This window comes from Brachyhypopomus gauderio, chromosome 5 (assembly GCF_052324685.1).
Source record: "Brachyhypopomus gauderio isolate BG-103 chromosome 5, BGAUD_0.2, whole genome shotgun sequence".
In the NCBI taxonomy this organism is placed as follows: domain Eukaryota; kingdom Metazoa; phylum Chordata; class Actinopteri; order Gymnotiformes; family Hypopomidae; genus Brachyhypopomus; species Brachyhypopomus gauderio.
In genome coordinates, this window is record NC_135215.1 from 23,330,438 (window position 1) to 23,352,363 (window position 21,926).

General features: G+C 39.4%; 1 protein-coding gene across 1 annotated transcript; it reads right to left on the minus strand.

Annotated features, from left to right (window-relative positions):
- Positions 1–8,174: 8,174 nt before the first annotated feature.
- Positions 8,175–21,755, minus strand: yeats4 (YEATS domain containing 4). Its single transcript, XM_077006554.1, has 7 exons — positions 21,569–21,755; positions 21,186–21,305; positions 14,522–14,588; positions 14,311–14,405; positions 14,069–14,158; positions 13,861–13,948; positions 8,175–12,106 (listed from the first exon to the last, which is right to left on the minus strand). The coding sequence occupies exons 1-7, from the start codon at positions 21,617–21,619 to the stop codon at positions 11,937–11,939; spliced, it is 681 nt and encodes a 226-aa protein (XP_076862669.1). The 5' UTR covers positions 21,620–21,755; the 3' UTR covers positions 8,175–11,936.
- Between the last annotated feature and the right edge of the window lie 171 nt (positions 21,756–21,926).

Below are 21,926 nucleotides of genomic sequence, written 5' to 3' on the forward strand. Positions count from 1 at the left end.
CATACTATGACAATACTTTATTTGAAGAGAAACATCTGGGGTAGGTCACAATGCAATCTTACATAATAGGGTGCCCGCCAAAAACGAACTTCTGAATTTCACATGTGGTACCCTCTCAGTTTGTTATATGGCATGATAGTAAATCACTGTAATTTTTTCAAAATTTTTATTGAATATTTAAAGGTGGCTCAATGTGTATAAAGTTAACACATTGGTTAATATACGATAGCCGCTAGTGCTGGGCAGTTAATGTTTACTTTATGTCTCATCAACCAATGTCAAATTATTAATGCACTATCATATATAATCACAACTCAAATTGTATTATTTTAAAGTGAATTCACAACTGCTTTAACTAAGTTTATGCTACAGCCAGTCCAAAGAATTATAAAATTCACGCAGTCTGCGATGCTGTGCTGCTACTGCTAGTGCTGAATGTCATCTGCAACACTGCCAGGCTCTGCAAACAATGATTTCCTGGCGACGGGATATCTGGCTCTGTGGCTCAAGACTGCCTGCAGAAGATACTGTTTCTGATCTTCATTTGTTGTAATTGGAAGTGTTGAAGTCCTGCATCAGTTTTACTGCTCGCTCTGCTCTATCATTTACCACGGCCAAACTGTCAACATATTTCTTTGCTTGTAGAAAGTCGTCACATTTCTGCCAAGTGTCAGGATCTGCTTGTGTAAGGAAGTCTGCATTCAACCCAAGAGTGTGAAAGAATGATATTGTTCTGTTTGTGCCAAAGTCTTGGAGTTCCTTTTCAGGAATGACACCAGGTTCAATCTCGATCCGTTTTGGTGGCTTAGTTTCATCAGAGCCGGCTTTCTGAAGGGCAGTAATCATATTTCTTTTGATGTTGCTGTTCACACCATCAAAGAATGCAAGAGCGATTAATTCTTCACTCAGGTACCATAAGTGTCTTCGCCATATAGTATCAACTTTATTCATGTTGAGCCACCAGTAAATATTAACCTACAGCTCTGAAACTTTGCAGTGTTTATAAACAAAGCTGGCACTACAATTTGGGAGGGTACCACAGTCAAAATTGCCAACTTTAATTTTTTACATTGGTTTGGCGGGCACCCTATTACATAACAATCTTTCTACGCTAACAGTTAGCTAGCGTAAGTCCCTAAAATTGGCTAAATGCGGTACGTTTTTGATTTTTCTGTGGCTGGTGTTGATTTGTTTCCATGTTCTGAGTGTGGCATGTTTAGCTTAGAACCTTTCGCCACTGATGGTAATACCGATAGTATTTGTGTGTTAGTTACTTCTCTCGTTGCAAAAGTGGAAAGTTTAGAATGCCGCATTCACTCATTATTAAGGGATAGAGAGAAAGAATCAGTAATAGCTGTGGACGCGCTAGGGAGAGCTAGAACCTCCGCGACTACGGTGTTAGAGCCCTCACAGCGGGGCGCATGGGTTACGTCTTGGCGGCAGAGTCGGAAAGCGCGGGCCGCAGCTAATGCTAACACTAGCCCACCAGAAAAGCACTCGTTTTACGTGTCCAACAGGTTTCTGCTCACTGAAGCACCCGCTGTGGAACCTGTCTTACGGACTCTGGTCATAGACGATTCTATCGGTTGGCACGTGAAATTAGCTAATCCTTTAGGGCAGGGGTACTCAACTGGCGGACCGCGGTCCGGATCCGGACCCGAACGCAGTCCTGTCCGGACCCAATCTCATTCCTGATTAACTGGATACGGACCAAAACAAAACTGTAGCATTTATTTCAGGGCTATTGAAAAAACACTCCGTCACGAGTGTTACGTTCGCCACCCCCCCCCCCCCGCTCAACAACTTACGTTCACCACCCCCACCCCCCCAACAACTTACGTTCGCCACAACCCCACGCTCAACAACTTACGTTCGCCACCCCCGCCCGCACCGGACCTCGGGTCACAGGTATCTGCCAAAATTGGACCGCGGACAAATTTAGTTGAGTACGCCTGCCTTAGACTGTTACCTAATGGGTCATTCCTACAATTTGGTGCCTTTTGCGTCCCCAGTACTGAGTTCCACATTTATTTTGTGAAAATGCAAGCAATATAAATTCTGCAAACATAAATTCTACCCTACAATTTTTTTCTATACATTTAACACTGTTTTAATTTATCAGATGCTAGGGGTTTTATATATTATAAATATAAATTATAATGATTACAACCCCTGGCAAAAAGTATGGAATCACCAGTCTGCGATGAGCATTCTTTATTATTATTATTATTATTATTATTATTATTATTATTATTATTATTAATAAATCACACTTCACAGAGGTAAGTATACAACGAACAGTATACAAAAACATAACATACAAATGAGCCAGACGAGCCAGGGGTTATCTACATTAAACAAACAGGTTATAAGTGGAACATACATGCAAAGTTCTGATAACCTTCTTGTTTGTTGAATCAGCAAGCAGTTTGAAATATTATTCCATTTCCTTTCTGAATACTACAATACAAGGGGTTTTCTTACCAAATTTACTTTTATGAATAAGTGAGGTAAATCTGGGTGTCATCTGCATAACAATGAAAGTCCAGATTATAGCGACACAGTATGTGTCCAAGGGGAAGGATGTACAGAATAAAGAGGAGAGGTTCAAGAACAGACCCTTGTGGGACTCCTTGAGAAACAGGAGAGATTGAGGAAGTATGGCCAGAGAGGGTGACAAACTGCTGCCTGTCAGTCAGATAGGATGAGATCCAATCCAGGGCAGTACCAACAATACCAGGTTCATGCAGCCTTGACAGAAGAATGGAATGACACACCATGTCAAAGGCTGCACTTAGATCAAGCAATAAAAGAATGTTCAAAGCACCAGCATCAGCAGACACGAGAAGATCATTAGTAACTTTGGCTAGAGCTGTTTCAGTACTGTGGAATGGACAAAAACCAGACTGGAACGTTTGAAGAGATCATTTAATATAAGGTAATCTTGTAGCTGACTGGCAGCAGTTTGTTCAAGAATTTTAGAGAGAAAGGAAAGGTTAGATATTGGACGGTAATTATTCAGGTCGGATGGGTCAAGGCCTGGTTTTTTTTTAGAATAGGCGTAACAGCAGCAATCTTATAGAAGGAACCTGGCCAAGGAGCAGTGATTGATTAATAAGGATGGTGAGATGAGGGACCAAGACAGGCAGACAGGATTTTGTTAAGGTTGTAGGGAGAGGATCAAGAGAGCAAGTTGTGTTCTTGGATGTGGTAATCAGGTTAGAGATGAAGAAAGATTCAACAATGTTAAAAGCAGAAAACAAAGAAGATGGTGGACTAAGGTCAGGAGGGTGAGAAGGAGAAGGTAGGAAAGGGATCACAGCAGTACAGGCCCCCAGGGAACTGGTAATGTTTGTAATTTTAGAATTAAAGAAATGTAGAAATATATTGAATAGCTCAGAAGAAGCAGCAAAAGTGCTGTCAGGGCATTTAAAAATGCTTGGTGACCATAGAAAAGCGATGATGGGAGTTTGTGCTGTGATGATTGTTAATAAGGCTAGAAAAATAGGTTGATTTAGACATCTTTATAAGAGGATATGTGTTGTTTATAAGCCTCAGCATGGATGGTTAGCTTCGACTTATTGTAGAGTCGCTCCAGACGACGACCAACCTGTTTCATAGTATGGAGCTCACTAGTAAACCACGGAGCAGAGGTGGAAAAGGAAACAGTTTTGGTTTTCAGGGGAGCTAGAGCATTTAGGGACACAGAGAGAGCTTCATTTAACCTCAGAGCATGAGCTTCAGGAGAAGAAGGTGCAGAGCCAACAGGAAAGGCAGAAGAAATGGACTGGATGAGAAGGGGAGGATCAACAGCTTGAGTTTTACGGAAGGAAATCTTTTGAATGGAACGAGGGGACACAGCGACATGAGCAGAAAACATGATCAACTTATGATCAGAGAGTGGGAACAGGAGAGGGTGTAGATTAAGAACAGACAAGGAGGAAGAACAGACTAAATCAAGAGTGTAACCTTTGTAATGGGTGGAAAAATGAACATGCTGTTAAATGTTAAAATCGCCAACGAGCAGAAGGCGGAGAGAACTTGAACAGGCTAGTGTGAGTAACTCAGATAGTTATGTAAGATTAATGTTAATATATGTTATATGCAATTAACGACAAACGAGGTAGTTTAAAAGACACAATTTTACTCCAGCCATAGTGTAATCAACATCTCTCATATATCAATATTGTGACGGTGCACTAGTCCCACCCCAGGGGGTATATAATTTTTCACTTGCAGCCTGTTTTTTCTCATCTCTCCAAACACTATTTAAGACCCACAGATTGTATATATCTGCTCCAATAATTTTATGATTTCCCTTTATGCCAGGCTTTCTTTTCTTCTAATATATACAGTATATATTATAACACATTAGATGTATATGTTAGGGCTCTTTGCATATATGTGTGTTAATCATGGATTACGTAGGCCTCAGAAGTGTTTTTTTTCTCCCTGGATGGCCTTAGCTCATTTTAAATCTGATGTTCCTCTGATGTTCCTAAACTGACCTTGCTGGAGGGGCCGGCCGGTCCCCCCAATCTCAACTTGGAAGGGGCCACGGTGGCACTTGGTTCATCATGTTATCACGAGGATGCTGAGCGTGGATTGGGCATGTGAGGGGAGAGGCCAATATACATCTGTCAAATCATGTGTTAATTATGTCATGTTTACCCAATCATATTTAGGTAATCACCTCATGTTCACCTCGTGGACACCGTGTGTGCTTATGAACTAAAGTATAAAACAGGGGTGCCTATTACGTCGATCACGAAGGAAGTGTCGGTCGATCGCGAAGGAATGTGGGTAGATCACATGACATTAAAAAGTAGTGGATGAATGAGAGGCTATCGTCCATCTGCACTGATGGTTGTATATATATACCGCCCGGTAACAATTTACGCCAGCACTAAACAAAGGGCAGGTAAAAAACCGTGTGGCATTTGCCAAGGCCCACAGCTTGTTAAACGGATGGACACTGAAAAGTAGCAGAAGGTGGATTTCTCAGATGAATCTTCAGTTGAATTGCACCACAGCCGCCACAAATACTGCAGGAGACCTACTGGAGCCCGTATGGATCCAAGATTCACCCAGAAAACAGTCAAGTTTGGTGGTGGAAAGATCATGGTCTGGGGTTACATTCAGTATGGGAGTGTGCAAAACATTTTCAAGGTGGAAGGCAATATCAATAGCCTAAAATATCAAGAAGTATTCGCTACATATTCCATTCCCAATCATAAAATGGGTCAAATTTTGCAGCAGGATGGTGCTCCATCTCTACATCAAAGTTCCTCAAGGCGAAGATCAAGGTGCTTCAGGACTGGCCAGCCCAGTCACCAGACGTGAACATCATTGAGCATGTTTGGGGTAGGATGAAAGAGTAAACTTGGAAGACAAAACCAAAGAATTTTGATGAACTCTGGGAGGCATGTAAGACTGCATTCTTTGCTATTCCTGATGACTTCCTGATGCGGTCCTTCAAGCTCGTGGAAGTCACACAAAATATTAAATATGGCTCTAATGGTACCACAACATCATTCACCAGTGTTATGAAGCATATGATATATTTGTATATGAAGTGAATTATTTGTTTGATTTTCACCTTAATTTCTGTGGGCGACAACTTTTGTCTTGCCAAAATTTGTAAATGTAAAGGTGCCCTGGCTGGGTTGTGCCCGATGGCCCTGAGCAGCATAACTTATTCCAGGGCCTGAATTGAGTTGATGTTTTATTCTCTCTTTTAATGATTACACAGAATCAAGGGGGATGGGGGGGGGGGGGTGTGACAGAAATTATAGAATTCTTGATTAGGTCATGTCATTTAGATTATAAGACATTTTGATTAGACAATAATGAAGTAGTGTGATTCAGTGTAATCATGTACTTATGTTTAGTTCATATTATGCATGTGTGTGCATATACTGTGACCCAGGTCAGGGGGAGTGTAAAGGGTAGGAGCACTTTGTTAACTGGTTGTCACTAATCTACGATACTTGGGTCATTTTAGCTTTCTCTCTTTAGGATAACCTGCTTGCTAGAATTGCTGAATTGTGTTTAGGATTGTATATAAGCAGGGGGACGGCCCCTTAATTTCAGAGTTGTCATGCTTAGATGAGACTCTCATGTTTATGTCTGTCTTGTGTCTGTCTTTTGTCCTTTTTAATGTTTTTATATCTTTTAATAAATTAATCATTTTAACCACATCTGAGTCCTCATCCATTTTCAGAAAATTTCCACGACAATACTCACCTTATACTGTTGGTTCCCTCTAAAAAAAGGTATGTGAGCTCTAGGAAATTATATCAGTATTCAAAACAGCTCTTCTTTCAAAGCGACAGTACTTAGGCATAACAGGGTGGACAGTAACTTGAGGGACATGCGATAAACCCTCAAAATTGGTGATAATACAAACCTCATTGAGGAAAAAATATATAGTATAGGACATAAGCAATATTTTAAACAGTATTAAAATAATGAAATATTATAATGACTACAACCCCTGGCCAGAGGTGGGTAGGAACGCGTTACATTTACTGCGTTACATTTACTCAAGTAGATTTTTGGACAAAAATGTACTTGTAGGAGTAGTTTTAATATGAAAGACTTCTACTTTTACTTGAGTAAATATGTGGTGAGAAAAACGCGACTTTTACTCCGTTACAATCAGATTTGGGCCGCGCGCTACCGTTACTTTCGTTTTGTAAATAATTCGTCTTTTCAGTGAGAAGACTGACCAACCTCTCGGCACCCGAGTACGAGTGACCAATCAAATGAAGCCGGTCAATCACGTGATCACATACGCAAACTTTCTCCACCGTAGTAAGAAAGTGACAGAAAAACCTCCCGAGCAACCCTGACCTCACATACAGCCAATGTTTACATTAAAAACGTGTAAAAAGGACAGCTATATAATGCGCTGCAGGGTTGCCAAGTTTTCAAGATCTCTTTTAGTGAGATTTAAACCGGGATGGGGGTTTGGGTGGTGAACGTAAATTGTTGAGGGGGGGGGGGGTGTTAAATGGACACAAATTAAGTGTTATATCGCGATCGATCGATCGTCAGTGGTTGGCGCCAGAGCGAACTAGTAACTCATTGAATCATAAATATGGATCAGAGGTAAATAAACTACATTTTTTCGGCGTGAGAAATCGGATGTGTGGCGTGTAAGCGTGTGAAGACAGTCAAATGCGTGTGTCTCACGCTCAATGCGTGAGAGTTTGCAACCTTGGCGCTGCCAATCGTGTCTGCAAACGTGTGGACATTTCAGCCTACAAGAACTCAACATCAAATATGAGGAAACACGATGCGATAAGTTTGCTGTATGTATAATTTTGTGTAATGCTATATCTCTGAGGCATAACGTTTGTATGATGTAATTATTAAATGTAACGCAGTGCAATACTAAAAACCAGTGTATAGAGTGTATACACTAGCAATATATGATGATTAAGTCTGCTACAAATTGATTCAGTTGGTGTCAAGTTGTAGCTACAGGGATTGGCTGACAGTCTCATCAGTTAGTGCCTTTAATGTGTTCCACAAAGTTACACAGGCCTAATAATTAGGAACAAACTAAAATACATATTATTTATATTAAATAATGTATATATATAATATTTATTTATAATAAATTATATTTATCATTAAAAGTCATTGTTTCCCGTAATTCAATTTCCCATGATGTAATTTACTGACACCAGACAGTACTCATGCATTTACTCACTACTTGAGTAGCTTTTAATCAAAGTACTTTTTTACTTTTACTCAAGTAATTTTTTGGGATGCATACTTTTACTTTTACTTGAGTAACATTTGGTTCAAGTAACTGTACTTTTACTTGAGTAAAATTGTTGAATACTCTACCCACCTCTGCTAACCATCCCTACATTCCACCTCCAAGATTTTGGTCACCGAGCTTTCTCTCAAATGGCACCTTGCCTCTGGAACTCCCTCCCTTCTTCAGTTAAACATTCTGCTTCTTTTTCCACTTTCAAAACAAACTTAAAAACATATCTCTTTGCACCGGCCTATAACACTTCCCTTACCTTCAATCAGGACCTGGAACACAAAGCAACATTAAAATTCGTCAGGTAAATGTTTTTCCTTTCTTTTCTGCGCTCCAGATTTCTGTTTACTTTAACCAGGGTGTCTACAGGTTTGACCAAGGGAAAATTAAGACATTTTAAGACTTTTTAATACCGTTTTCCAAATAAAATTAAGACCAACTCGCAAGATCATACACGTTAAAATAAAGCACAAAAACCAACTGATTATTTACATTAATTAATCTAGCTGCTTGAAAACTTCAAATGTTAATGCACAAGATGGACAATACAAGACACAAACATTACATTTTTTTCACTGTACAGTATACACAATGAAACTTTATACAAAACAAAATTCAAACACTGACAACAGCATCATACCATACACACACACACACACACACACACACACACACACACACACACACACACACACAAGGCCATTTTCCTGTTTTTCTGATCCACACTCCAGCTCACGCTCAACCCCTTTCAGTTCTGCTACTTTTTCTCTGAAACTCTTTCTAAGGATGTTTGATTTTGTGATCACGTTGGCCATCAGGGTTCCTGCTTTCCCTTCGGCTTGTTCAGCAAGTAAATTATTATTATAACTGGTTTATACTTAACCTTGAAAGTGACGTACAAATGATTTAATTCCATCTTGTTAAGGTGTATGAACCCTGCAAACATGACTTGGTTAATTGCGTTGAAGCGCGGCGCGCGCGAAGTTTTTACAAATTTCGAGAGGTGTACGACAGCGCGCGAGCCGCTCGTCAGCCGCTGCGTCGAAAATTACGTAATCGCGGTGGTTTCGCCCATGCGCGAGCGGCTTGCAATTAACCAAGTCATGTTTGCAGGGTTCATACACCGTAACAAGATTGAATTAAATCATTTGTACGTCACTCACTTTCAAGGTCCATTTCTATATATCCCAGCACATTAAACTTAAATAAGTAAAATATTTATACATATACTCGAAATGATTCGAAATAATTCGCTTTTTATCACATTATTTAATGGTTGTTTATTTTCAAAACGCCCAATCTTAACGTCTTCACGTTCTCTCATGTTTCGTCCTGGAATTACAAGAGGCTCGTATTTGTTAACGTAAAGAGAACTGTTCAGTCAGACAGATATTGGTTGTGAAATGAAGCAGTTACAATTTCAAGCATTTTCAAGTACTTTAGCCTAAATTTCAGCACTTGTCAAACTTGGAACACAAAGTAACATTAAATTGGTCAGGTAATGTTCCTTCCCCTGTTTTTGAGGAGTGTTTCTTTATACTAACACATATATCGTTTCGGACAACACTGCAACGGTCCCGCCGTTCGCGGAGGTTCACGCGCTACGGTCACTCGCGAAAGTATAAACCAGACTTGAAGGCGGCATCAGGGAACATGGTTTTAAACAATGAGTCAATTCCTTCGTTGGATCTGTATGACTGGTGACTCTTAACTGTTTTTAGCGCCCATACTACCTAAGCCTTCAAAGTATTGGTAGAGCCGCATAGCCTACAGCGTGAATGCGACGTTGAGCAGAGCTCGACTGAATGGTTCTGTTGGGCAAAACGTAGATATTGCAGGCTGCTGCTGACGAGCCTCGCTGGTATCTGTGACAGCTCTGAGCCACCAAGAATATGTCGGGTCTTCCAACCATTTCTGGCTAAGTTTGCATTTCCCCATCTCTCCGAACAGACGTTAACGTACATACAGCCCGCATGAAATTATGATCCCGCCAGTCCAACAACTACCGGTGCTCGTTAAGCCCGAAATACTTAAGCAATATTTAAGTTCAACACACCGCTAACGGAATTATTCATCCCTAAATTTAGCTCCGCAAATTTAAGACATTGTGGTTGAAAATTTAAGACAAAATAAGACTTTTCAAGGCCTTATTTGACAAAAATGAAATTTAATACCATTTAAGACTTTTTAAGGACCCGCGGCCACCCTGTTTAACTATTCACCACTGTATTTTCCGCTGTTGGGCGGGTACCAGCTGGCTACAGTCGGTGCTGGATCAAACCATTTTTCAATGGGAGGCGAGGGTGTATGCACTTAATGGAAAATATGCAGATAGGTAAAAAACATATATATTTTAGCCACTGAGCTTATTTTGAGTACAGAATTTTATATTAATGAAAGATTTCAAGATTATATTTAAAATGATAGACTTTAAATAAAAAATAAATTGCTGGGCTCTTTGATGGGCCCCCCTGGCCCTGGGGCCCGGGACAACAGACCCGGTTGTCCCCCCCTGTCGACGGGGCTGCCTTCAATACCTCAAACTAAACCTCTACACCACTGTCATCTCCATGTTTACTGGTCTACTTTATTTTACTCCATCATCAGCTCCCAATGTTTCCATACTTCATGACCTCTTCCTATTTACAGCTTTATTCCTATTGTCTGTTTGCCTGTCTGTTCTGTTGCTCTTAAATGTAAGCGTCTTTGGGTTCCTGAAAAGTGCTATATAAAAATAAAGAATTATTATTATTAACATAACTTTAAATGTCTATCCCTGAATAGCATTGTTTTTTTTCAATTATGAACATCTGCTTCTTTAGATGTTCTATCATTATGTAGGCTACATAAACATACATAAACTGTGATCTTGTTGGTTAACATAATCAAACTTGGGTAATTATTGTCTCCGGAACACATAGAGAAAAAGCTCCCTTCATAAATGTTGGCTACCAGATCCAGGTCTTAAAAACTTAACCTGCTTATAAATCCTGTGGAAAAAGTGGCTGTGTTGCTCAGGATTATGGTCCCCAATGTTCACAACACAGGCAAGAATTTTTAATAGTGACTAATGGTTCTAAACAAAGACTGGAGAAACACTGAAGGTCCTACGAGCCAACAAAAATGCACAACACAGACATAAGATTGGAAAAAGAGACATGCTGACAAATACTAATGCCACTCTTTTTTTTTTTTTTTTACTGTATCCATACTGACTTTTATGTAAAATTAGACATTTTCACTGAAAAGGTTTCACTGAAAAAGTACGAAACACCGTTTTGCACTAAAATCAGTTAGAAAAAACTGGCATTTATCTTCAGCCCCATAGAAAGATAAGCTTTTAACTGCACTGGAATACACAGTTTTGGTATAAACAGTAAATAATCAAGTTTAAAAGTTAGCACTTGGACAGTAACCTGCTAGGCTAAACAGTAACTCAAGCTGCAGCACATGTAACAACCTTAATAAATAGCCAATAATTGTTGGATGCAGGAGCCAATTATTAGAAAAAATATTTCTTCACATACTTAGCACAGAAATTGACATAACCAGTTGGTATATGCACAGAAACTTTAAAAGGTCAAAATATTTCACAACTGCAGTGAGATTTAAAGCTTGAGCTCATATCAAACTTGTTACTTACACAATGCCTCAATATTTCTCATTTGCCATATTTTCAAAGAAATACTTTTTCAAGAAATAATTCAAATGATCCCTTATGCGCGGTATGGTTGCTATAGAAGTGGGTTATAAATCCTTCTCAAATATTACAAATTATACAACACACCATTTTGGCAGTAAATTTTAGCTTCTGTGAAATCTCCAAACATGCAGATTCAAATCTGGATATATTTAGCAAGTTTAAAAGGGTCAACTTTTAACAGACATAAATGAAAGCAACACACCATGACATAGATCCCAGTTCTGGGATGTGCTACCTAGCAAATATTTGTCCTGGTTACAGAGCGAGAGAGATAGAGACCAAGCCCAATAATCAATTTTTTAAGTAGTTAGCCAAGTTGCTAGAAGACGAACACCAGGTGAAGTGACTACCAGCACCCGAAGTGTCCACAGTCCAAAATGAGTTCAGTCTGTTCACAAGGCCTCACCAATGGCCCTTTAACTCCATTACCCTGATCTGCATACATGATCATCAGTGATCCTTCATTTGGTCCTCCTCTTCTAGTTTGCGTATTTCTTCCTTCAGAAAGTTGATGTTTTCTCTGGAGGCTTTCAGCTTTTCTTTCAGCTCAGTGATTTCCAGACTTGTCTTTTTCTTTGCAGCTTCTAGTTTCTCCCGTGTTCGCATCTCCAGTTCTGCAACTATCCCATGAGCATGCATGCACGCACGCACGCACACACACACGCACACGCACACACACACGCACACACACACACACACACACACACACACACACACACACACACGTATCATGAAACGTAGCCCATTCTTGCTGCTAATGCATTTAGGAATTTCCAGTAATAACAATTACATTTTTCCCAGGGCAAAATTAAACAAATAGAATCAAATGGGGCTTAATGCAGCCAAACTCACTGAACTAGACTGTAAACTGTCAACTTCAAGAGTTTTTGAGAGTATATAGTGACAGCCATTAAGCAGTCTCTACTGCCCTAATTCAGTCTGATCATGTACCTTCATGGATTAAACCAGTGGTTCCCAAAGTGGGGGGCGCTCCCCCTAGGTGGGGCGCGGAGCTATTGCAGGGGGGGCGCGGAGCTTGGAAGTAAAGCCTGGTATATACTTTCGCGAGTGACCGTAGCGCGTGACTCCGTCCACCTCGCGTGATCCTGCACGAACAGTGTAGGCGTTTATACTTTCGCGAGCTTCACTGCAGTGTTCTCCGAAACGATAGGTGGCGATAGGTGGAAGTGGAGAATAAAAAACCCCTGCAAAACCGGTGAAATAACATTTTTACCTGACGCTACACCAAGCATCAAAATAAATAAATAAATATATACACACACTATATATATACATAGATCTATATAGATAGAAATATACATCTATGAATCTGCGCGAATGGTGGAGGCGTTTATACTAGCCGCGTCACATTCTTTGTAGTTTTGTCCGAAACGATATGTGGTTGTATAAAGAAACACCCCTCAAAAACAGGGGAAGAAACATTTACCTGATGAATTTTAATATTGCTTTTGTGTTTCAGGTTTGAAAAGTGCTGGAATCTAGGCTAAAGTACTTGAAAATGCTTGAAATTGTAAATACTTCGTTTCACAACAAATAGCTATCTGACTGAACAGTTCTCTTGTATTACGTTAACAAATACGAGCCTCTTGTAATTCCAGGACGAAACACGAGAGAACGTGAAGACGTTAAGTTTGGGCGTTTTGAAAATAAATAACCATTAAATAATGTGATTAAAAAGCGAATTATTTTGAATCATTTCGAGTATATATATAAATATTTAACTTAATTAAGTTTAACGTGCTGGGAAATATTGAAATGGACCTTGAAAGTGACGTACAAGTGTTTTAATTCCACCTTATAAAGGTGTATGAACCCTGCAAACACGACTTTGTGAGGCGCGGCACGCGCGAAGTTACAAAATTCGAGAGGTGCACGACCTCGTGAACCGACGTACGGAGCCACGTGCGGAGCCACCGCGATTACGTCATTTTCGCCGCGCGGACCCTCGCGAGGCGTCAAGTATAAACCAGGCTTAAAACATGTGTCAATGGGGGGGGGGGGGGGGGGGGGGGCGCAAAAATATTCTTATCTACTAAAGGGGGGCATGGCAGAAAAAGTTTGGGAACCACTGGATTAAACTAATATCACCATACAATGTAACCTCTAAGCATTTTCTTGTCCTTACACAGGAAATATGATTATATTTTATTTTCAACAAATTAAAACAGCTTATCTGTTTCATATACTAATTTCTCCTGTCTCCCTTTGGTTCTATTTGCAGGCTATGTTAAAGTGACCAGAGCAGGACGTCCCCCCTTTCTTTCCAAGTACCTGCATTATGAATGCGGGCTCATGTCCTGTAGGTTTTACTTACATATTATGAATATGTACACGTGATGTGGGTTTGACTTACACTCTGTCTCATGTTTGTAGGCTCCCAGAGTCAGCTGCCTGGTGGTGTTCAGAAGCTGTTGCATCATAGCAGTTGGATCCTGAAAGATCTGTAAGTGCAGGGAACACTTTGCAGTCTTGTCTGTACTAACTGAATCATAATACATTTGCTATATGAGCATTAGGACAGTAATAGTTAATAGCCATGGTTTTTTGCTGTAAGCCCCCACCATCTCATCATAGAACTCTGAGACAACGGTCTTCTTAGGCATCGCACTGGAATCCGACTGGAACAGTTTCAGCAGGTGATACAGGGTAACCTGGTTCAAGAAAATATCCAGACCTGTTCTTCCCATTGATAAAATGTAAGTGTAGGTCTTCATATCATAATAATGAGAGTAAAGTCTACCTTTAAATGAAGTTAAATTATAATTTAAAATACAAAAAAAAAGAAAGGATATCTGCTACTTACTGGTCTCTCATTTGGGTCTATAAAGAAGATTTTTATAATGATCTCAAACTCCCCCCAGCCTGTCTCAGTTATTTCATATGGTGGCTTTGTTACCACTGAAACAACAACAGCATCTCAGCATTTCCTGGTTTACAGCATTACTGAGGTGCAACATCTTGATAAAGAACATGCAAAAATGCGAAGAATATAAAATATTGAATTTACAATGTACCTCTTAAAGGATTCCCATAGCTCTCATGAAGCTTGAACTGTATCTTCTTCACATAAGCCGACATATCCTAACAACAAATGGAATTAGGTTTGAACTACGTGCCTTTGAATTAATAGAATACACTTCAACCTACTTTTCCTGTATGCCAAAACAGGTTTCTATTAGCAACACGTGTATCCTGGTGAAAAACGTGTTGTTTATTTTTTTCTATCTCTGAAATTTGAATAACTTTAAAAATGTGATCATTTCAAAATAAAGCTCTAATTTACTTTGAAATATATTTTATAAAGAATTATAAAATCTCTAAATGAAACCTGTTTTTGATTTCACATTTCTATAGGATAGTGCACATAAACAAGAAGTATATAGGTGGAAACCTGTGTATGCAAACAACAAACTCTCTCCTCTTCTAATAGATGCCTCTCCGCAGAGCGCGTTTTAATATGGATCCTGCTGCAAGGGCAAATTACCGGGCTAAAATAAGGCAAAGATACACCACATACACCCTCACATACACATGCTAGTGTTTCATGAGAAAGTAAAATCAGTGATGTAGGGCTCCTAAAAGGGTAGTTTTATTGAGAGGTTTGAAGTCATAATGGAAGACAAATTAAGGCCCTGGACATTAGACTAACAGTTTCAGTCATCTTCTGTGCTTTAGCCATCAAAGAGAGAGAGAAAGGGAAAGATCACAAACATCCAGTCACAGAACTGCCCAGGGAAACACGGGTGCAGATGAGGGAAAGAGTGGAAGCAGTATCAGAGACAGTACAGAGAGGCTGAAAGAAGAAAAGGGTGTTTGCTGAAGTTTTGAACCTTCCTACTCCATCACTGAATTCACCAGCAGATGAGCAGCTTTTAATGGCCCTCCAGAGCCCATAGTGTATGTTGCTGATCATGACTATGTGCAGCTAAGTTTAGAGAGACCACAGGCATCCTCCACTCATGTGAGGGCAGTGCAGAAAAGTACCAGCAAACATAGAAAAAAGTGCTGAAGAAAAGGGGGAAGCTAAGGTTCATAAAAATAAGGAACTTAAGTGAAAGAATGAAAGCAAAAAAGCTGTAATGGAAAGTTGATGAACTCAAAGAAAAGAATGAAAGTGAGTGTGAAAAACAAGAAGAGAGGCAAAAATAAAATTGCTAAGGAGAAAAAGGACAGAGTTGTCACCTTTCTGACTGAGATATGGATGTTTGGAATGTTCCAAACAACTCATATGCACAGTGTATGTACAATTTGAATTTAGTTTTCTTCCGTCTGCTAGATATCGTCTTACATTTGATTGTTGATTGCTTTTAATGTAATATGATGAATAATGTGTATGAATTGTTCTTACAGTACTGAAATCAGAGATCAATCTGTTTCTTCATTGTTAAGAGTATTGTTTTATATGGTATGTAAAAAATCTATTAGATTCTGATCATTTATTACAACACCTAAATGACTTAACTTCATGACTTTTTATTAAAATTTAATTGTAAATTAGTCGTTTGCTTGTCATCAGTTGGTGTAACCGGTAAATGTCAATTGGTGTAACCAATGTTTCTCATAAAAATCTAATATTGCTCAAGAAAGTTACTATGAATATGATTTTAGCACTGTACTACACTGTAAAAATGAAATTCAAAATAATTTTAAACCAACTGACCCAAGATTAGAGAGAAAATGTTAATGTTTATGGCATACTGACTTGCTCAGCACACCAAATCCCATATTATCTTAATTTAGAAATAAAATATTTTAAATATAATTTGAAATGATATTTCATAATAAATTACTTTTCATCAGTACACTTACACAGTGGTGGACAGTAACTAAGTAAATGTAATTCGTTAGGCTACTGTACTTAAGTAACATTTCCATGTATCTGTACTTTACTCAAGTACTTTTATTTGGTAAGACTTTATACTTTTACATTTACAGAAACATCTCGTTCCTTTTGCATTTTTAAATCAACGCTTAATAAAATACCGAAAGGTTAAAGTGTGCCGTGTCACAGACTATAACCAATCAGCGCTCAGTAAGAGATTAAGATTTGTACCCTAAATGGCTGTGGATCTGACATGGCTGCAACAGATGGCTTCCCCCAACACCCCTGGCCTTATTTAGCCCAATTGTTTGAATTCCTTGAAAAGAAAAATGATTCGTATTCCTCCTCTGCATTCCGAAGAACACATCGCTGTCATCATTTATGAACTCGCCATCAAACTTGAAAAAACACATCGAAGTAAGTTCGCCATTAGATGAGTACTACCAACAAGGTGGTTTATATACCCCGGTTAATTATATCACATCGAAATACACTACATTAACAGATGCTTTTATCCAAAGCAGTGTCCCAGCCAACATGTCCACATGGGCCCCACATGGGATTTAACTGGGCAGTACGGGTTTTATCTGGGCATGGGCTTAGAGTGGGCTTTTTTAAGGGTTCTATTCGGGCCCCAGTTGAGTTACATTTGTGGGCCCCATTGGGGTTATAAATCCCGGCCCCAGTTGGGTTATAGTTGGGACCCACGTGGGCCTGATTTTTTAAATAGCCTAATATTTTAAAAACGGACTTTTAAATACCATTTACAAAACAGACATTTTTACATAGTACACGATTTTATACCTCAGCTCAAGCAAATGATGGTAGAACTGGATATTTCTCTGGCACACAAATAAATTGCATGTTGATATAGTTTAACTTGTGAAGCAGTTATAATAACTAAATTCATTCAAAATATTAACACCTGCTTCAGATTTATGGAATAAACCATTGCCTCGCCTCCTCTCGTGCGCGCCCGCCCACAACAAAAGACTAAACGGTCTCCCGCCTGGACTGACTGAAAGCGTATTTTTATATCCGTTGGAGATATCATTCACTGAGGTAAGAAATTTACTTTTTATCCGGTTTCTCTAATTTGGTTATCAATGTGTAAAAGAACAAATATACAATGAAAGAAAGAAAAATATCTGAGGATATAATGCCTGACGTTATATTTAATTCAAACCTAGCTACGTTAGCTAGCTAGCTTGATAGCTAAAACAACCGTTAGTGTTGAAAGGTAGAACGCAAGCCGTTCATTTGTTATGGCTAAGAAGAATAATCTGTGGGGGGAAATATAGTGTTTAAAATGTCTATGTTTACACATTTTCGACGTAACCCACCTAGATTTAGTTAATTAATTTTCCTAGATCAGCTAAGACATAAGTGCAAATTTCGATGTTGCTAGGCTAGCTAACCTACCATAGAAAACCTTGTGTATAGCAGAAAAGAGTATTGTCTTATGGATAAACAGCTACTAATCATTCTTGTAATGGGTCTAAGTTAGATAGCGGTTTTCTCGTTTTGGTGCTCTGTAAAGTAACATGTGGTGGTTGTTTTGCCTCAGTTTATTCTATCTGAATTTTAAATTTTGTTTTGTAGGTGCCCTAAAACAAAATGCTTATCTTCAGAATTAACTAAGATGATGTTGAGAGAGCTGTCTCAAAGTGGTTTACCAATGCTCGTGACCATGATGGAAACCGTGCACTGAGAGCGCAGAGAGACTTTCAAAAAAGCAACGCAGAACAGATGTAAGTAATCAATAGTGAGTTACACGTTTGTGATAATGTGACTATGAAGGCATGTGAAAATCATTGTCATTTTTACTTTCCAAAACCCTGACAGCTCCTATATTGGAGTTTTTAAATGTTTTATGTACACCTAACTTGTAAACACATCACTTGGCATTTGTAAAATCTCCCCCAAGAGGTGATTAAAGTGTTAGACATCAGTGTCTTTGGAAATTTTGAGTAACTGCAGCAGCTCAAATTAATGAATTGTATAGTATATTTGAAGGAGTACTGGTCAGGATTTTATTATCCTGTGCAAACTAGAAGCTGGCAAGAGCCTTCATAGAGTTCTGTACAGTGTATTATGGTCAGGACCCAGGTGGTGCAGAAAATGCATGCCCATTAAACAGGCCTAGTGAGCTAATTCAATAGTACAAACAGGATTTTTATGCTTTACCATGTTTTAGATTCACAGAGAAGGATGTTTATCATTGATAAAAGTGGTTTAGATAATCTGCAGTGTTACTGTTGTGTGCTTTAATTAATACTATTGTCTGTCTCTCCCTCCCCTCTTCTCTCTCTCTCTCTCTACAAGATGTGAAACTACACAACTCAGCAACACACAGTAAAGGATTCTAAAGACTCTTAACATATGTTTTATGGACATTTATGGTTAAAATTGTTAATGAGTTGTCGTTTTCAATAAAACATTTTTATTAGGATTGATCAAGCATTTGTCGTCATTTAAATGTAAGTATTATTATAAACAGCTCATCTCTGATTGAAATTACTTATGTTAATACAGTCTTTAGTGCTGTGCTCTTATACAACAGTTTTGCAAAGTAAGAAAAGCAACTGAATATTGCATTAGGTATGTACAGCAGAGACGTCACCTGAAGCCCTCCATGACTCCATAGGGACCCACATTGGATGACACAATTTAGCATTATAGTAATTGTGCTCCAAATGTGTGATGCAAGCTGACATTCTAGTGAGTGATGGGCTGATATTTGAGACCCCTTTGCATAACCCATATGGGCCCTATAAAAATTTGCCCATGGGCCCCTAATGGGGCTGAAGCGGGTGTCTGCAGTTAACCATAAGGGCCCTACTTGTTGCCCACACTGGCCCCGTCATTATCCCACACAAACAAGGGGCCCATGTAGGACCAGTGAATCATTGCTCATACGGGGCCCACCTGAGGCCCACATTGACCCCAATATTGGCCCACATGGGCTAACACACATGGGGCCCATGTGGAGCCGATGGACAAATCTTTGTGGGCCCCAGCTGGGTTGCCCAAAAAGAGCCCATGTGCCAGCCCATTTCAAACCCATGTGGGGCCCGCATGGACATGTTGACTGGGGTGCTAGTACCCAAATTGCAATCTGTGGAGATGCTAAGCCCCAGTTTAAGACAGGAGACTCCCACATCAAACGTTAAAGCCGGGGACAGATACACGCGAATTTGGCCAAGCGAAGCGAACTTCGCAATTTATTCCTATGAGGGAGGCAAAGGCAAACAAATATGAGCGAGGTGAAGCAAAATTATTAAAATTATTATTAAAATTATTATTATCAGGGTTGGGGGGGGCGGGGGTGGCGGCATGTGTGTAAAATGTTGGCGGGGGGTGGGGGTGGTGGCGAGTGTAAATTGTTGGACACAAATTAAGTATTATATCGCGATCGATCGATCGCCGGTGGTTGCCGCCAGAGCGAACTAGTAACTCATTGAATCATAGATGTAGATCGGAGGTAAATAAACTAGATTTTTTTTCATTGTGAGAAATCGGATGTATGTCATGTGAGCGTGTGAAGACGGTCTCTGGTAAAGACAGTCAATGCGTGTGTCTCACGCTCATTGCGTGAGAGTTGGCAACCCTGATTATTATTATATTAATTATTATTAATTATTCGGCCAAGTTTAATATTATGAGTTCAGTTGATTGGGCTGCACACAGTTCTAGTTCTAGGTGCTAGAGCAGGGGTGGCCAACCCATCATAGACCAAGAGCCACTTTTCTTACTGTGTTACGGCAAAGAGCCACCAGCCATCATACATGGGCGAGTGTAGATTGTTGAGCGGGGGGGTGGGCGAGTGTAATTTGTGGGGTGGGGGGTGGTAAATTATTAGCTGTGAAGACAGTCAAATGCGTGTTTTCCACTACGCCGGTTTTAAAAGTATTAGTGGCTCGCTAGGCTTGTAAACAAACCGCGCACCACGAAGATGTAGCAGTGTGTCGCCCCATTAGCGCAGGTGAGTCCGCGGACCGGCTGGGGAGCCGCATGAAACCAGGCAAAGAGCCGCATGCGGCTTGCGAGCCACGGGTTGGCCACCCCTGTGCTAGAGCTTCTAGCTTCCCTGTCCCGCCATGTGGTGGACAACATAGAACCTCAGAAAAAGTCCCCCAAGCTAGGACTGAAGTGACCGGTTCGAAATTATTGTTCTGTTTGGTGGTGAATTATGTTTTCATATTAAACGGTTTGTCTACTTGTCTACCTTTCTAGTGTGAATTATTAATATGGATAAAGTTTGGAAATGAATGTCGTGAGGATAATATAGGCTAGTTTTGTGTATTTTGTGTTTGCTAGGCAAATGTAAGGCACTGTTTCCTATTCACCTGTTGATCGAGTAGGCCTAGGGGTTTTGATGTGACGCTAAGAAAAAAAAGGTTTTTACTTTTACTTTTAATACTTAAGTATTTTTGAAGGCAGATACTTTTGTATTTCTACTCAAGTAAAAAATTGAGGTGAATACTTTTACTAGTAATATTCAAGGTAACTGTACTTTTACTCAAGTACATAATTGGTGTACTTCGTCCACCACTGCACTTACATAACTTCTAGAAGGCTGAATTATTTAATATTGGTCATGCTTTTGTGGTTACACAAAATTTGACAATTTGATGGGACTGTGATTCTTTAATTGGTTACTATGTTTAAAGCATATTTATGATTTGGACGTCGTTCCAACCCTTATTTGTCACTGACACACCCGCAAGGTACTTAAATTATGATTATGACTACCACGTAAACGCTACAGTAGCCACAACAAGAGATAAAAGCTAACTGCTGACGCTCACAATTTAAGTCAAATAGAAATACATGGCAAAGAAAGCTAGCCATACCTCATTTCTATAAGGTTTCACGTATACAGTCCATTGATGAGTATGGCCGTCCTCTTCTCTTTTCTTGCCAAAGTACCGTGCAACATTTCCAAAAACAATAGGTTTCACAATCGTCACCCCCTATGGATATACATACAAAGAAAGCTTATGATCAATCTTAACCAACGTTTAACTAGCTAGCTAGCAACCGCGTCCTTAGTAGTAAATTACGTTAGATAACGGCACAATTAGCACTTGAAGTTACAGTATAGACTGTCCGACCCGTACATGAAAAACGAAAATTTAATGGATACATAAATATGTATAATCGAAAATGTTTAACTAATGTTAGCATCACGCTTTGTTAGACTATATAGCTAACTTTGCTAGTTAACTAAAATTACCTTTACACGCCCCCCTGAATCTGGACCAAATTCAGCCATCCTCTTGAACATAGTATATAAAGAAAAATGCTAGATTTTTATTCGCTTAATCTGTGAAATTGCCATTAAGCAGACAATGTGTATCGCTTCATTATAGCCTATTATAGCAGTGTGAAGCTGCTATAATAAGAGTTACAAAAAATGCGGAGGTGCCGAGGTTTCCGTTTTCCGTGTTACAGCAATGTTGACAAAACTAAAAGTTTTTCATAACCCTGCTTTATCCCAAAGAAATAAATTCATCAAAAAGCAAAACCACCTACAAATATTTTTTAACTGCAAGCGTTTATTTTGGACATTTTATAAGCGTTCCATGTTTCAG

Coding starts and splice junctions, on each gene's coding strand:
- yeats4 (XM_077006554.1), bottom strand. CDS start 21,619: ATGTTCAAGAGGATGGCTGAATTTGGTCCAGATTCAGGGGGGCGTGTA. Junction 21,306..21,568: donor ATTCAGGGGGGCGTGTAAAG/GTAATTTTAGTT, acceptor GTATATCCATAG/GGGGTGACGATTGTGAAACC. Junction 14,406..14,521: donor CTATGGGAATCCTTTAAGAG/GTACATTGTAAA, acceptor TTGTTGTTTCAG/TGGTAACAAAGCCACCATAT.